Source organism: Sinocyclocheilus anshuiensis, unplaced genomic scaffold, assembly GCF_001515605.1.
Source record: "Sinocyclocheilus anshuiensis isolate Anshui unplaced genomic scaffold, SAMN03320099.WGS_v1.1 scaffold670, whole genome shotgun sequence".
Lineage (NCBI taxonomy): Eukaryota > Metazoa > Chordata > Actinopteri > Cypriniformes > Cyprinidae > Sinocyclocheilus > Sinocyclocheilus anshuiensis.
In genome coordinates, this window is record NW_015546062.1 from 306,059 (window position 1) to 323,537 (window position 17,479).

A 17,479-nucleotide genomic window follows, 5' to 3' on the forward strand; every position below is an offset into this window, starting at 1 on the left:
GGTTAATTCAAGCTTATCAGATTATGGTTCATGCAAATTTTCAGATTCAAGTTAATGATTCAGTAAGCATGTATTTTAGTTATAATTTTATTGCTGTAATTATAAATGAAATTAATTCGGTGTGGGGGGGACTTTTTTGTTAGTGCCGTCAAACGATTAATCGCGATTAATCGCATCCAAAATAAAAGTTTTTGTTTACATATGTGTGTGTACTGTGTATATTTATTTTGTATATATAAAGACAGAGCGCAGTGCAAACGACGTTGTTAAACTGTGTATATATAAAGACACACACATACAGTATATATTATGAAAATATTTACGTGTATATATTTATATTCATATTATTTATATTATATAAAAATATATTTGATATATAAATATAACATTTTTCTTAAATATATACATGCATGTGTTGTATTTATATCTACATAATAAATATACACAGCACACACATATATTATGTAAACAAAAACTTTTATTTTGGATGCGATTAATCGTTTGACAGCACTAAATATGAAGTGTGATAATATATTTTCTAAAAGTCGCTTATGCTCAGAAAGGCTGCATTTATTTGATCAAAAACAGAGTAAAAATTTTAATATTTAGAGAGATTATTACAATTCAACACAACTTCAGTGTATTTTAAAATGCAATTTAGTCCTGTGATGTCAAAGTTGAAATTTCAACAGCCATTACTCCAGTTTTGAGTGTCACACGATCCTTCAGAAATCATTTGAATATGCTGATTTGGTGCTCAAGAAACATTTCTTATTATCAGTGCTGAAAACAGTAGATTTAGTGTAGTCAATGAGTTATAAAAGAAGATGTGAAAATGCCCCCTGCCTCCCTACATCATCTTTCAAACTTGAAATTGCACCAGAAGCAAATGTTGCCCCTCTTATTTGGTGTAAATCATCATTAAATGAAGACATTTAAAAATGGTCTCAAAGCAGTTTTTGTCTTTCTAAAATCATCTGAAACCTTGTGCTGCTTATTTGAATGACAGCCTTGTGTGATTTATGAGCATTCTTCTGCACTGCTGGAATTCCCATGGAGTTAATTAAGCTTTTTAATGTAACCTATTAGTTGTTTTTGCATTGCAATGTTGTAAATTGTAATGTTACATTTTAATTTTCATTTCCTTATTAATTTGTTCATAAATATGGGCTTGTTTGTGTTTTGCAGCTCCTGATGATCCCTTTGATCATGTCTGTTCTGTACGTCTGGGCTCAACTAAATCGTGACACGATTGTATCTTTCTGGTTTGGCACCAGATTCAAGGTATTCAATGCATTATTACTACAGTATGATTTTACATGATATACTGATGTATTTTAATGCTCCACACTAAAACCTGTTCATGTTCACACTAACACAGGCTTGTTATCTCCCTTGGGTCATTCTGGGATTCAACTATATCATCGGAGGCTCGTAAGAATTTTCCCCCCACACAGATTAATATTCAAATGTCATAGTCATTTGATGTAGATGTTGTATAACATTGAGTCATCATAGTCACATAATAATTATTGTAACAATAACCATTTCTTTCTTCAGCATTGTCAACGAGCTGATTGGGAACTTAGTTGGTCACCTTTACTTCTTTCTGATGTTCAAATACCCCATGGACCTGGGTGGCCGGTCCTTCCTCTCCACCCCACAGTTCCTGTGAGTTTATTGGCTGCACAGCTGGCCTCAGCTTCCTGTTATTATGAGTCAAGCAATGCTGATATGAATGAAGTGCCTTTTTATCAAATTACTAATTTATGAATCTTTAGCTAAATGAAAGTGGCAAGTTAGGGGTTATTAAGGGTTTAGTGCAGCAATGATACTGTTATGCTTTATTGTCGTACATTTTTTTTTCTCAGGTACCAGATGTTCCCAAATCGACGAGGTGGGGTTTCTGGATTCGGCGTTCCTCCAAGCAGGAGACCTCTGCCCCAAGAGCAGGCAGGAGGTGGAGGAGGTGGGCGCCATAACTGGGGTCAAGGCTTTCGGCTGGGGGACGACTGAAGTCTTGACTCTTCCATCAATGGATAAATACATAAACTTCTAACATCAATGCTGCAGAATATGAATTTTGTATGTTTTGGGTTTATATGTGTTTGTTGCATTTCTTCTGACCCAAAAGGAAAAGTGACAGAGCTCTTTCCCAGCGTTACATATTTTCCTCTTACTCTCAATGTCATATCACACTGTTATTGACTTTCAGTGTGTACAGAAACTCTGCAAAAATATGTGCAGTAGCAGAGTTGGTATAATTGTAGGAAATTCAGGGGACTTTAATTGTGTTTCCCATAATATGACTGCATCCTTCAGCGTATTCATGTTACTTGCTCAGTCAAATGTAGCTGATTAATTTCTCTATGAACTATTCAGTATAGATTGTTTGTTAGCATGGTTGTTTAGGAATGGACTTCAAATCTGTTTTTTTTAAATCACCTCATTTGTCTAAATTAATTAGGTTAAATTTATTGTAAATTTTCTTAAGCATTACTTATGCTTTACATTTGCGAATGAACTGAATTACCAATCAGAACATTCAGATGAAAGTGCTATGCATATTTCAGTCTGTTTTATACATGTATGCATATTTCCATCTGTTTTATATGTTTAGATGCCAGCCTTGAGTAAAGTTTATCAAACCATTTCCAGTAAAACTGCCATGCACTTTTCACACATTACTTATGATTAAACTAAGTTAAGATTAGTCTTATACGTACACATGCCATCTGACAGCAAACAGAAACCGAAGTTTTATAATTATTTGTACACTGAAAGTTATATTTATTGCTTTCATATTTGATTTTAGTATGCACTAAATTACATTGTTTTGATATTATGTCCCTCAACACATTGTTTGGATAAAGGTGCTTTACAAAATCCAAATACCTTTATGTGCATATGGTGTATAATGGTGATACAGTCATATCAAAGTTATACAAAGTGACCTCTTGCCAAAATCTTTAAGTTACTACTGTTCCAAACCACACTCTTTACTAAAATGTTCAGTTTGCATTTCATTGAGTGCTTGTTCAATTACCGATGCTACAAATAAACTGTAAACAGCAACTGTGCTCACTAATTTGAGTACATTTGAGTTTAGTGTCTTGAGGGACACACTAAGGATACAGGCGCCTTAAAGTTGCATTTAAATTTTGCAGCACCCTGAAAAGAAACTTACTGTAAGAAAATTAGCAGCTCCTAATCAAACTGAGGTTTTTTTGTTTTTTTTTTACTTTGGCAATGCTGCTGATGTGTAACCAATGAGACTCGAAGCAGGCTTTCAATCAGTTGTGTTTTATTGAATTACAGCAGACTGGTTCTTATAAAGAGCAAGCAGGATTCTTGGTAGCAGTACAGTATTCCTGATACATGTCTGAACATGACACTAAAGCAGCTGCAGGAAAAAGAAATACACTTAAGCGAGCTGAAAGCAGTTCACAGCTGAGTAGTGAAAAAATGGATCTACGTGTTGGATACCAGAAAAAGCCAACATGATACGGATAAATTTGCAGTTACTGTAATATTGCCAGAAATTAGCCTATAACTACAAATAAACATGTGCTGCGCATCTCTGTATTGTATTGATTTCAGTTTTGATTATGTCCATCATGTGGCTTGGCTCTGTACCCTTGGCAATAAGGTACAGTATAAGAGTGCAGGCAATGTGTTTATGGTCCAAAGAAAAGTCCATAATATCACCTCGTTTTCTGGAATGAGATGTTTTTTATTGAAGCACCGCTTGTATGTGTCCACTTGAAATATTAAGTGCCATCATGGACCACATTGTGTTTTAAACCAGCTTCACCAGCAGGTGGGTTAGTTTTGTGTCCACTCACAAAAATGATTGAACATTCCATTATAAGGGTCAAGGGAAATGTCTTGGGACTCCTATTATAAACGTAACAAAAGTCTCTTCTTTGAAAAATTTTACAAATCTGTTGAAGTACAGAAAAAATATTTACAAGGGCCCTTTTAAAAAACAAACAATAATAACAACATAGCAGTCAAACTTTGGCACTCCATGGTCACTCTCCAGACAGTGTTTCACAGATGCTCCCAAATCCATCTCGTCTCTGATAACCTCCGAGTCCAGATATGAGATCATTGGTTCCATTCACGACAACAGAGGTCATTCCTTAATCATCAGGCCCATCTAGTTCAGTCATAGCAGCCTGTTTTCTTCTGCAACAGAACAAGCAACAAATGCCACTTGACTCACATAAATTATGGATGAAGCTTTGAAAGAAAATCCAAAATTGACACACTGCCCCCCCTCCCAGCACACATAAAATTTGGGCTCTGCCCTCTCTCTCACTGCCAAGCTGTTTTTCTAAAGGCTAAATTACAGACTGCCGACATTCTGGGTCTTTCAACCACATCTGCTACATTATCATGAGAAGCAGCTATTTCTCAGGGAAAGAAACTCTCACTCCTTCTCCATTCAAAATATCAACCAGCTAGTTAAAATAAAAAAGGACTATTACCTTTATCACTTCATCCAGTCACTCTGTGCTCTGCCGACAGAACTTCAAGGTCTCGTTCCACTTTCTGTGCATCATAATCTTTGCCTTCGATGTCAGCTGCCAAGGAAACCCACCTCTTACCATCTACACTCGCCTGTCCATGTTGGTCCTTGCTCTTGCTGATATCAGGCATGTTGTGGCCCAGCTTACTGGTGAACCATTCGACTATGTCCTGGTGGGTTAGTTTCGACTGCTCTGCAAGCTTCTCAAAACCCTCCCCTTTTTGTACCTTTGTCTCTTGAAAGTGCCTTTGTAGGACACTCTGGGCCTGCTCTGAGATCAACGAGCTGTTTTGTCCATTCGGTCTCTTGTTGCTAAGACTTTGAAATTGCTCCATCCAACCTAACGTCCCATTTTTCAGAGCAGATCTGTTGTCCTTAAACCACCGGACAATTTCTGTACGAGCTAACCCTGTTTGGATTTCTAGTTGGTTGTACTCCTCTGGTGAGGGCCACTGGGTTTGTGCAAACATGTCTTTAAGAAGGCAGAGAGACTTGCCATCAATGGCCTCTGGACACACTGAAGACGTGAGAATGGGAAGAGGCGAGTCCCTGACTCTGCTGTCCTGCTCATGGACTCCATTCAGTGTCCCCCTTTGAAGGTGATGCTCCAGCCTTTTTGAGCCCATCGAGTTGAGCAAGGCTTGCTCCAGGTTGTCTCGTAATGCACGGCGCTCCGTAAACCAGCAATCAATTTCTGTTTTGGAGAGCATGGTGTCCGCCACAAGGTGCTCTATCTCAGCCTGGGTTGGAAAGCTAGTCCTTTGGAAACTCTCCTCTAACTTTTTCATTTGTTCAGAGGATTTGCCTTTAACTCTCTCTAGTAGGGGAAACTGTGTGGCGACAGGCTTATGCGGTTGGCTGTCCTTCGAAGAGAGGTCGGTTTTAATCTGTTGCACTGCCTTATGGTTTCCATGGCGCTGATCGCTGAACCATTTTTTGATCTCTCCCCAGGAGAGGCCAGTCGTCTCGATGAGACGATACACTTCTTCATCATCAGGAAACTGGCACTGAGCATAGCTGGTGGTCAGCTCTCTGATCTGATCAGGGGTTTTCTCACAATCTGAAGAAAGGCTTGGTGTCGGAGAGACAGACTTGGGAGTGCTCTGAACGGACTGAATTATTGAAGGCCTCTTTATCTCTGGGGCAACCAGTGGTGCTCTGTGGGCCCTCTTGACACCGTGTGCTATTTGATTTGTCACTGTTAGTGCGAGAGCAGCACCAGTAGCAGTTGAGCCATTGGAAACCGGTGCTAACACCAGGCCAGATTGTCCAAGGACATGGCAAGGGACGGTCTGGATAAGGGGCTGTGAAGCTTTAGTGGACTGAGTTAACTGAGCAGGTAAGACAGTGAACGCCTGTTGAACAGGCTGAATCGTTCCATTGAACATCTTCTTTCGTGCTTCCTCAACCTCCTCGGGAGACCAGCTGATACCTTGTTTTAGCCGTTGGGTAGTGAACCACACTTTGATTTGTTCTTCGGGGGGTTTGGAGGCTGCAGTGAGCCAAGAGAGCTCTGCTTGGGTAGGGTACGGAAACTTGTTGAAGGAGGTTATGAGGGTCAAGTTGCCATCTAGCGAGGGGTTGTATTTTGAAGTGTTCAAGGGGACGGCGATTTTTGGTACCAAGTTGTAGTTAGGCGGGCGTTGCAAGGATGGCATTATATGAGAGAAGCCATCCTTAAGAGTTGCATCTGGGATTATCACAGTCCCGTTCACATTCACCGCAGTAATTTGCTTTTTTGGTAGATCTTGAGCGAGTTTGTCCAGCGGACTATCGTCCTGCAACCGTAAACTATCTGCTTTGGGCTTACCCACCTTAACAGTACTGGATTTGCTCAGAGGAAAAGCTGTAAAGTCATCTCCTGACTGAGGGCTGGTGGTATCATAGATGACGGCACAGTTCGAACCTTCGATTGTCTGTTCTAGAATAGTCTGGCTGTTGAGTTTGATTCTCTTGAACTTGAAGTTGCTCTCACCAGGATGGCATTTCTCATTGTGTTCCGTCAAAGAATCAAACTTTTTTGTGGTGAAGTTGCATACCGCACACAAGTACAGTGGATTGAGTATAACATTGGGGTGGTTGGAATCGACATGATCTTTGAACTCGTTGAGATTTTGTGTGGAAAAGGGACAGTATTTGCACTCATAGCCTCCCTGGAGTTTCCTCTGTGGTCGTGTTTTCACTTCAGGTTTTTCCAGCTCCGTTGCTTCCTGCGCAGATTTCACAGAACTCTTCCTATCCATCCAGTCCTCACTAGAAGACACATGTGAGCATCCATTCTCTTCTGGACTGTCCACACAGGAATCTATTTCTTCTGGATCGTCTGCAGTTACCAAGTCATCCAGTCGGATCATGCAGGGTGTTGTAGACTTTCTTCGACTAGCCATGGTCAGGGAGTAAGACGGTACAGTGCAGGGGGACTCTGTTGATGGGCAATGGGCAGGTCTTTTTCTGGTGGAGGATCAGTAAAGGATGATTCCGCTGACTGTGACTGTCAGCTCCAATGGAAGACTTCATGAGACTTCATCCCAGATCACACAGTCTATTTAAAAAAAATACAAATTAAGTATTCATATAGCAAAACTAGATTTTCATAGCACACAGAACATGTATATGTTCAGTTCCAAGTCAACTGATAAGATGCAAAATGGAAACAGTGAAATACAAAAAACACATAAAAGGTTTCTCCACTTTTTCATGAATTAACATGAAATTTTATAGGTTGGTGTATGACAAAAAAAAAAGATTACAAGAAACAAAGTAGGCCAAATTCAAGTTGTCAAGCCACAAACACACAAACCTGTTACTAAAAATTTGTCTATAAACAAGGTATCTTCTAGCCTACAATAATACATGTTCCTCTCATGTCCCTTTTTAAAAATGTGTATAAGGTCAAACTTGGAAAACTTGTGAATTGCACAGAAGAATTTTGAGCAGTGTGCGGTGTGCAAAGATTCAGAGAAAACACTGGTTTAGATTTTAAGATGCTGCAAGTTGTCTGACTCTGCTGCATCTGGTGTGTGACTGCCTTTAGATAATTAATATGAAAATGCAGAGAGTTTTTCAAGGTTCTTCACGATCTAAAACAACAGATAAAGATTAAAGGCTTACAAGTCTCTATGCCTCAATGTGACACAAAAGGTATCAGCTTTTTAATCACAGTTAATTGTCACTTCAGGTGCAACACAGCTTGATTTAGTGTGAAAATCATCACAAAGGACTACAGAACCTCATTAAAAATTAAGCTGAGGTGTTACAGCTCCTGCTTAAAAGCATTTAGATACACACCCCAGTGCTGTGTATTAAATTAGAGGCATCAGCAATATGGTGGTCAATCCGGATGGGAGGGGCAAACACATCCTGTGCTAGGCTGAACTTGTCCTATCCAATAATAGGCCTTCCTCAGGCCTGTGTTGCCCTCAGCAGATCTCAGTACATTGGAGACTGATTAAATATGGATGGGACCCTGAGCATCTCATATCACAGCCTCAACTCACTGTGAGAGCACCAGTATAATGTAACCTTAGAAATTATTTTTTTCTTCTTCTTCCTTGAGAAAACTGTGCTAAGGGCAAAAAGGACAAAGTTAACAGGAAAATTTAAAAAAAATCAGCATTTTGACATTTATTACCATTTAATGTGTGTGTGTGTGTGTGTGTGTGTGTGTGTAGAGAGAGAGAAAGAGAGAGCCTGAGATTCACCTAAATCAGCCAGTATATTTATTACCTCATGAAAATCAAAGAAAAGGAAAGGGAAAACACTTACCATGCAAACTCAGAATTTTAAATGTTTGCCAAGGGCTTGCAGGCAATAAAGAATGAGAAAGCATGAGACTACATAAGTTATGATCACATTCAATCTAAAGCCATTCAAAAAGAAACATTACTTAGCCTCAAGTCTCAATAGCTGTTATTGACACAAGAAAAAAACAGAATGCTGTGAACTTAAGACCGTTAAAGGCAAATAACTAAAAGCAATCAAAAAGAAAAATAATCATAATCTTAGAATTTAAATGAAAGGATTTGACACTGTCTACTGACTACTTAAAGTAACATCAATATTAGAGCAATAGACTACTAAATGTTAACACAAGCTGGAGGGTGTTCAGCATGAAGCAGTTTCTGTAACATAGTACGGCCTGTTGCAAAACAGAAAAACACATATTGGTTCTCCTGTATGAGTTCACATGCATTAACATGCGTGTTTCCAGGAGAGGATGTTGCTGAGGAGCCGCTGTGAAGGGGCGGAGACTGAGCTCTGTTAATACTGTGGAGCACAGTGGGGGGGGGGCTGAATTTGGGATTGAGGCAGAATTAATTTAAATCTCATCAAATGGGGCTCTAGAAGCCTGCAGCACTGCACAGATGTACACGGAGTGCTATTTTTTTACAAAAATGTTGAGTGTAATTGGTATAGATCACACCCCCTTCACCAATTTTTAGACTTAAAATGTGGGCACTGCTGACTCCTTTTGAATATTAGGATGAGGTGCCAAAGGTCTCTGGATCCACAGCAGCAGTGATACCTGATGCTCAGTAACATTCTTTATTAAACATTAGCGCCACAGATTCCATTTCAAGGTTGTAGTAACAAGAACTAAACACTGTTTAAGAGAGAAAATAATAATTTGTCTAAATGAGGATGAATGTGGGTATATGTGAGGATAAAGTAGTTTTGCAGTAGGAAAATGGCACAGAGCTCAGAGCAAAGTCCTTTGAGTAGGTGTCCAGGCTTTCAGTGATTTGGGGTACCAAGGGACAAGCCTCGAAAAAGCTGGACTCATGCGTTGTCATGGAAACGGCCCAGTCGCAGGTGGGAGGGATTTTCTCCACAGAAATCCAGATCAGGAACATTCCGCATTCCTATTTTTGGCCGAGCCTGTTCTTTCGGGGTGAAACCCACACTCTCTGTATTCATCCTATTAATTCTAGATTTGTATACTTGAGTATATGCTGATGCATGTTTCGTGAATCAGTACGAGTGGGTGCATTAATTATGCTTATTCAAAGAAAGCAAAACTAAACTTAAACAAACGCTAATATGTGCGTCTTGTTGATACTGAGAACACAGAAACAAATGTCTGGGTGCATGTTCATTTCCTGGCACGTTCCATTAAAGGGATAGTTCACCCAAAAATGAAAATTTTGTCATCAATTACTCACCCTCATGTTGCTCCAAACCCGCAAGACGTTCATCTTTGGAACACAAATTAAGATATTTTTGATGGAATCTGAGAGGGTTTGGAACGACATGAGGGTGAGTAAATAATGACAGAATTTCATTTTTGGATGAACTATCCCTTTAATAGATTACAAATGTAAGTATGAAAAAAAAATGTTTTATCTTTTCGGCAAATGATCAGTGAGAGGGTGTGCTTAACCTTTTAAACAGATTGTCAGCCTCAGAAAGTCAGACAAAATATTACATGAGAATGTATTTTTTACTCGTTTTATAAAGACTGCAGCTTTTTCAACCCTATTACCAAAATGTGGGACGTGTCTAAATACAGTTTACTTTTTTCCCAGTAATGAACATGAATTTAATTAAACATAAAAAAAATTTAACATTTCTGAACAAACAATTGAAAAAATATTTCCGAAAAGTGACATTAACAAGGTTGCACACAAAATATGAGATATAGCAAAATAGTTTTTTTTTTTTACTAATTATAATTAGGCCTATATTTACCGATTAAAAAAGCTTTGCTACAATTAATTTAACGTTAATTCACAATTATGACAAAAATTACGCTATTGTATAATTTTAATTGTAAAAGGCCAAAATATCTGTTCAAATTTTGATCAAAGTCTGCATTTAAAACCAAAAAGGTTAATCTCATTTTAGATAACCTTTTGGCTAAAAATCAGATAACATGTCAAAAAGTTCTCACCGTTTAAAAAAAAAAAAACAAACAAACATGAAAACTGTTCCTCTACAGCTTTGAGAAAAAGTAATGGGACACCAAACTGCAACCTATTCATGGAAATTGCCTTGTGTAGTTACACAGAGACTCATTCTGTGGCAAAAAGTACAATTCAAAAGAACATATGTGACCCAGGACCAGGACCCAGGTCATAAGGGTACATTTTTCGAAATTAAGATTTATACATCATATGAAAGCTGAATAAATAAGCTTTCCATTGATGTATGGTTTGTTAGGATAGGACAATATTTGGCCGAGATATGAAAATCTGGAATCTGAGGGTGCAAAAAAATCTAAATATTGAGAAAATCGCATTTAAAGTTGTCCAAATGAAGTTCTTAGCAATGCATATTACTAATAAAAAATTTAGTTTTAATATATTTATAGAGTAGGAAATTTACAAAATATCTTCATGGAACATAATCTTTACTTAATATCCTAATGATTTTTGGCATAAAAGAAAAATCCAGAATTTTGACCATGCAATGTATTTTTGGCTATCGCTACAAATATACCCCAGCGACTTAAGACTGGTTTTGTGGTCCAGGGTCACATATGATCTGAAATCAATATCCAATAAAAACAAAGGATTTTTACGAACCACAGCACATTCGTTTGAAACTGGTCACTATTATGCAGGGAAAACCATGCTTAATTTTGACCAAGTAACCAGAGACAGAGGACATGGCGTTCCTGCTAAAGCCATATGTAAAGGTCTGGCTGCTCAGCAGCATACAGTGTCTTCAAAAGAAACCAAATCTCTGCGGTCAACCACTAAGTTATATGGCTGCTGTCCCAGAGAGTTATGAAATACTTATGGAAAGGGTCACGCTGAGGATCAAGAGATCAGGGTCATGTTTGAGCACTGCGTCTATGAGCCTCGGATGAAATACTTTGTTAAATAAAATGCTAATCCGGTAACACCGGTTGGTTAACATGGCTGTGTATCTACATTGGCAAATGTTTTCATTGAACGACATTAAACAGGTTTTAATCATTCTGAACAGCCTCTATTGATCTGATGACTTAACCTTTATACAACACTAACCACAGCCAGTTCGGACATGAATGTCAACTGTTTTTTCTGCCTTCTCTGCAAAACTCCTTATAAAACAAAAAAGACAGGCTCTACTAAGCCTCCGATATGCTCGACAACTGGTTTGCTCAACGGATATCAGATTAATACCACTGGACAGTGATCACTGCTGTCATCCATCTGTGAGTTTGATTCATGATATATAAGAGGCCCGAATAACACAGATCCCACTGAGATTGAAAGCTCTGCATGACTCCACACCAACACAACCACTTTAGAGATGTTTATCGCTTTCCTCGTCTGATCTAATGCATTCCAACATACTGATGTGAATTGGAAATTAAATCACAATTGTCTTATTGTGCAATGATGCCACAACTGCTCATTTTAAAAGGTCCTTGCACACCGAGTCCGGAATTTTGTAAGCGTTTTTTCTGTATTTGTCATCCTTTCCTATTAAAATGCTTGCTACGGATGAGAAAACACAGAAAATCGAACCTGATCCGAATTGTTTTATGACGGACGAACGTTTCAGAGGCAGTGTGTAAACGTGATTGACACAACGTGAGGTCGTATTTATTTTTTAATGTGCAAAAATTTCAGACAGGAATTTCGGACTCTGTGTGCAAACACCTTAAGGCTGCATGATATATCGGTACCATATTGATTATCGGCCGTTATTTTTACATTTAGATTACCTTTGTGGTCATCTAACACTCACTGAAAGTTCATCTTTTAAAATAATTTAATATCACAATTTAATAATCAAACCACAAAAGGAATATAATTTTTCATACGGTAAATTCTAATGTTGTTATGCCTAAAATCACTTGTAGAATTTAAATTGATCGATTTTTATTTTATAGTATTTTTAATATATTTTCATTTGTTTGAACACAATATAACATTTATATGAGGAATTTATTGCTTATTGGACATCATATGAAAATGATTATTTACCCATATCAGTCATAAATTTAATTACGATGCATCCCTAGCTCATTTGCATTTAATCAAATCATTTCAGTATGATTCCTTTATATATTTATTATCTAGCATCTAGAAGTGTTAGTAGATTTGTAGGAAAAACATTACAAGCAGAGAACTGAAAAATAAGTGAGCTGTATGAAAGAGACACGAGGAGTGGGTAAATTCTTCAACTCAGCTCAGGCATACAGCTAAATAGAGCTTTGAAGTTATAATTTCACATCAAAATGGACCACCTTCACTGACTACTGTTTATTGGCACAAGCACATTCTGAGCTATTATCTATCCCTCTCAAGGTCTGAAATCCTCTACAGGATGAAAACTTATTTAATTACATTGTATGACTGAATTATTCAAGCTCATGAATTAGGGCACTAGAAGCATGGTCTGTCTCTGCTGTACAAACATCAATGTTGTGCTCTGTTTGGACTCACAATATCACTTCATTATCATCATCATAAATCTTTTTAAATCAGCAGCCCACCTGTCAATGATGGTCTCCCCTTTTTGGAGTATAATATTTGTAAGGTCCTATGTGGCAAGTTTTCCTACTCTGCCACCTTTTTCACCCAGCTTCTCCTCACCTATAAAAAGAACAGTTGAATTGGTATTTGTATCTTAGAAGTTCATCTAAACAGCACCATTTCTGACAAGGCCTCAGAGGCACCAATTCAAAGATAATAAACTTCCTCTCGAAGCTAAAAATAGACACTCTACGTGACAGATATTGTTGACTGCAAACCCTTATTTTCTTTTCTCCATACTGTAAGTTCAGGTCAGTGCACTGATAAGACTCAAGCATAAACTCAACGTCTTTAGGCCTGATTCATTTTATCTCATGTCCCTGATGGAGCAACACCATCTTTCACAGTTGCTATAACAGTTTAGCTTCTCTAAAAATTATACAGCAGCTCAGACACAAGGTGAATGTAGTTCAAGTCACCTGAGGATCTACAGGCTTTAAAATGTATCCGCCTGCACATGCAAATGAATAAACATCAGTGTTATTTAAGAATTTTTATTATCCTGCTACTCAATATTATGGTCAGTATAGTTATATGCAGCATCTCCGTTACACCTCCAAAAAAGCTGGGTCACGACTGCAAAAGTAGGGCAGAATATTGGCAACAGAGAGGCTGCTCAACAGCGAGCGACTGCAAAAAGTTGAATGCTTCTCTCCCTTTAGGAAAACAACCATCTCAAACGCATTGTTTTATTTTCTTTAGGCCTAGTTCAAGTAAGAATCTATTATGCTGAGGCCCATCTGTATAATAGCCCAGCTGCTTTCACTGCCACTCAAACGCATTCAACACGCTCAAATACATATAATAATCATATACGAGAAATTATTGCAAGATATGACATGAATAGTGATGAATCATGATTTGTTGTACTCATCATGCAGCGGCCTAGTAAAAAAAAACAGAATAAGATAGTATGCCACCTTCAACTGCAACTTCAGCTGGTCGCACACGTCAGTTCTGACTCTCTCTTTTCCAGGACATGAACACAGAGGGAAATTAATAGCTTTAGTAGTGATGACTAATAAATAACCTGGCTCCAATGTGAGGCCAGACTCCCTCACAAAGAGGCTCTGCTTTCAGTGGAGTCAGGACCACCAGCACCGACAGAGAATACACAGCTTTCAAGGGAGCCCAGCCCACGGCTGTGACATCAGCAACTGTCGGCTTAGTCACCGACAGCACGAGCTACGAGGCAGAGGCAGCAGCAACCACCTCCTCAAAGACGTCAGCTCCTCACGAACACGGGCAGCCATTTTGAATCCAGACAGTCACCTGGCACAAACCGCATTTTGTGCCAGAGCAACTCAAGCAGAGTTGTACTTTTGACAATACGCGTCACTACTTTGTAAAAGTTGCCTCAGTTTTGGTTGCATGAATAAACCTTTGTAATGAGAGATGTTTACATACTATGACCCACAAGGTGAACGCTAAAGGTTGGCAATTGTATTTGTGCCAGGAAGAACGAGAATGTTTAGTAAATGGCATAAATACAGAATAAACTTCAGTGAAACTGTATCCGAATGTCCTTCAGTGAGCACAGTGGGAAACAAATAACTACAAACACATAGGAATAGCTGTTTCTTTATAGTGTGTACATTAACAATATTCTGTTTAGTTCTAAGCCAGTTTTTAGAGATCAGCTTAGATTAATAAACAACATAATGAAATGTGGTACTAATTGATAATCCTAAATAAATTACTAGATAAAGTCAACAAACATGAGCAACCAAAGTGATTTTCTCTCATTTAGCCTTATGCTGTAAACTAAACCAAACCTCAGATTATACAGTCCATGATATGATGGAGCATGTGGTAAGAACACAAACAGTATTTTACACTGAGTAATATTCCAAGGAAGGAGAAATATGAGGTTTTAAGAGTCGCAAATTAAGTTGCTGCAAGAGCTAAAGATACAGATAGACACCCCTCTTCGACTTGAATCAGATTTAGTAAGAGCTTTATTGCCAAGTATGACTTTACTTAAACTCAAGGAAACCCTCTGATCCTACAAAATTGCTCAACTTTACACTCACCCACTAAACCATGTTGGAGAAATATTCTAAAAGTGATTTTCCAGCAACATCAGACTACATGAAAAAGTAGGAAAGACCTGCCAGACATAAGTAAACAGTCCAGCATCTTACAGATGGGAGATTTGTTCTGTACTCTATACATCCCTTGGGAAAGCATTTGAAATTGCATGTGACTGGACACTGAAGCAAATATCACGTGTGGGCCTTTAGTCTGACACACTTGAATCACCTGAAGTGTAGTAGGAATATTGGCCGAGATGATTACGATGCATCAACTGTATGCTATAGTAAGAATTTTGAACAACCCAGATCGGCACAGGAGCAGTAAATTCAGCTTCAGAAATGCATTTGCTCTATATAGGGAGTTACGAGTCTCTAGTAGTATGGATGCGACAATTTTGGGAACTATCACAGATGTGAACAGTGCTGCAATGTGGCTCGCGTCTGATGCAGTATGGTCGTGGAAGGCGTCACCACTGCCTACATCACACGACACCGAGCCGAAATGAAGGAGTTGCGTGCCATGCTCACTTCATACGAGCTAATGAATAAATCATTCTTAGCTCGAAACAGATTTCCGATCGTGGCGTGCAATGTAAAAGAGGGGTTTGTGGTGACAAAACAGACTCCAATAAAAATCACTTGGACCGACGTAACGCCATGTCGACATTGGTAGCCATATTTTGCTGCTTATTTCGACATCAGAGAAGTAGACATGTTCTCGCGCCCATTACTGCTTAACTTTAACCATTCTATGAAACTTTACGCAAGCCACACCAAATCACAGCGCTGGAAACGTTAAAACTGAGGTTATCGGGTCAGGTCGATGCGGTTATTCTGGTGCTCACCTTCTACAATATGCCTTGGGCAAACAAAGTTCAGCTGAAATAAACAACTGACATCAGAAGCACTTTACGGCACGTTTCGGACAACTACTTATTGTGTGTATTCAAACGCGCCCGCAACTTTACGGCTTGTTTGCAAATTTTCCAAGCGACACGACTAATTCAGCCATTCTTACCTGCCCACCAACCAACGGAAAACGCTGGGATGTGAGGTTACTGACAGCTAGACTCCAAAATTGCGTACTTTTCCGCGTGTACAACCTACAGAAGCGCACGATTGTAACGATTCTGCCGAATTCTAAAGACAACAGCCGAAAAAAATTGTCGATCACAGGGGGATCTACGCCAAAACCCACATGATCAACTACGTCAGCAGACGTATTTGCATACGATACAAGACGCCGTTCCATCCTGACTTTGGAAATTAATTCTTAAAAGCAAAAGTTTGAAAATCGCCGATGGCAAGCGCTGGCTTCGAGTGCAAGAGCAGTAGTTCACTTCGCCCTGTGCTTCCTTCTTTGAGATGATTAAACCGCTGTTGTTTTGACGTCCCCTGCGTGAGTTTGGATCACAGGTCATTGAATATTAAGCATTCTGGTGAAGGCCAGTGGCTGAGCGGTTCTCTCCTCACTCCTCCCATCCTCGCCTCTGTCCCCTCTCTCTCGCCCTCCCTCTCCTCATCCCCTCCCACGTTTTGCCCGTAGCCTTGCTACGGTTGTGCATCAAAACAACCAGGTCGACTTTTAAATCGAGACGCATTACAACTCGAAGAAACTAGTGCGGGAATACAGACGTCGCTATGGAAACCTACCTCGCGGACGTTTTCTTATCTAAGTTTGTGGCACCCTGCCAAATGCTGAAAAGATTAAAACTGTAAAGATTAAAATACACTCAAAATCCAGGAATAGAGTAACATATGACAGTTATTTCTTTGGAATATTCTAAGACGCTTGACGCAGTGGGCACTGGGCATGAACGCTGCTGCTGCAGAAGCTTATGAATTATTAATTAGTCAGGACCGATCCGCTCGTGTTTGGATATATTTACATACAAATAATCAGCTAATGAATTATTAATCATTTTCTTTATCTTTGTTTTTATTTTTGTGGTTGATTTTAACTTATGGGCACTTGTTTTATTCATGACTAATAAGGTAGCACACCTGCACATTTAGTTGTCAATATATTTAACGCCATCTACAGGACATGCGATGTAATGTTTAATGGATTATTTGTCGGTAGTTCTTGCTGACAGAATGCAAATTCAAGCAGCTACGCAAATTTCCCTTAGAAATATATGCAATAAAATATGAAAATGTATAAAATCTGTTCATGCTTTGATATTTGTTTCTTTTATTAAACTAATTGTTTCCTCCCAAATTATTTTTTTTAAATCATTTTCTCACCTTCCTGTTGTTTCGCAGATTTTCTTTTTTATGGAACAGTAAAGGTAAAGTTTAATGAAAGGTGAAAAATGAGCAGAAGCTGTCCAGCTCAAAAAAAAAAAAGACAAAAAAAAAAAGACAAAAAGCACTACTATGCACTTTTCCAGTGCAATATTCCTAATCATCTGAATCCATGCAACAGCTTTGTGTGA

General features: G+C 38.7%; 2 protein-coding genes across 5 annotated transcripts in view; one reads left to right on the top strand and one right to left on the bottom strand.

Annotated features, from left to right (window-relative positions):
• LOC107699495 (derlin-1-like) overlaps positions 1-3,925 on the top strand; it is a 13,783-nt gene extending 9,858 nt beyond the window's left edge. Inside the window, exons 5-8 of the mRNA XM_016500750.1 lie at positions 1,189-1,284; positions 1,382-1,434; positions 1,561-1,671; positions 1,872-3,925. Of these exons, the coding sequence (XP_016356236.1) occupies positions 1,189-1,284; positions 1,382-1,434; positions 1,561-1,671; positions 1,872-2,016 (405 nt within the window). The 3' untranslated portion in view covers positions 2,017-3,925. The remainder of the gene's footprint in view (positions 1-1,188; positions 1,285-1,381; positions 1,435-1,560; positions 1,672-1,871) is intronic.
• Positions 3,293-16,369, bottom strand: LOC107699491 (zinc fingers and homeoboxes protein 2-like). 4 transcript variants are annotated; one of them, XM_016500744.1, is made up of 4 exons: positions 16,060-16,369; positions 12,966-13,065; positions 4,494-7,076; positions 3,293-4,191 (listed from the first exon to the last, which is right to left on the bottom strand). In XM_016500744.1, exon 3 carries the CDS (start codon positions 6,919-6,921, stop codon positions 4,504-4,506), a length of 2,418 nt encoding a protein of 805 aa, XP_016356230.1. In that variant the 5' UTR covers positions 6,922-7,076; positions 12,966-13,065; positions 16,060-16,369; the 3' UTR covers positions 3,293-4,191; positions 4,494-4,503. The 4 variants fall into 4 exon arrangements, with proteins under 4 accessions (XP_016356230.1, XP_016356229.1, XP_016356232.1 ...); XM_016500743.1 differs by lacking the exon at positions 12,966-13,065; XM_016500746.1 differs by lacking the exons at positions 12,966-13,065; positions 16,060-16,369 and adding an exon at positions 13,926-14,250.
• Positions 16,370-17,479: the final 1,110 nt, after the last annotated feature.

Excerpts from the sequence above, each read along its gene's own strand:
- LOC107699491 (XM_016500743.1), bottom strand. The coding sequence starts at position 6,921 with ATGGCTAGTCGAAGAAAGTCTACAACACCCTGCATGATCCGACTGGAT.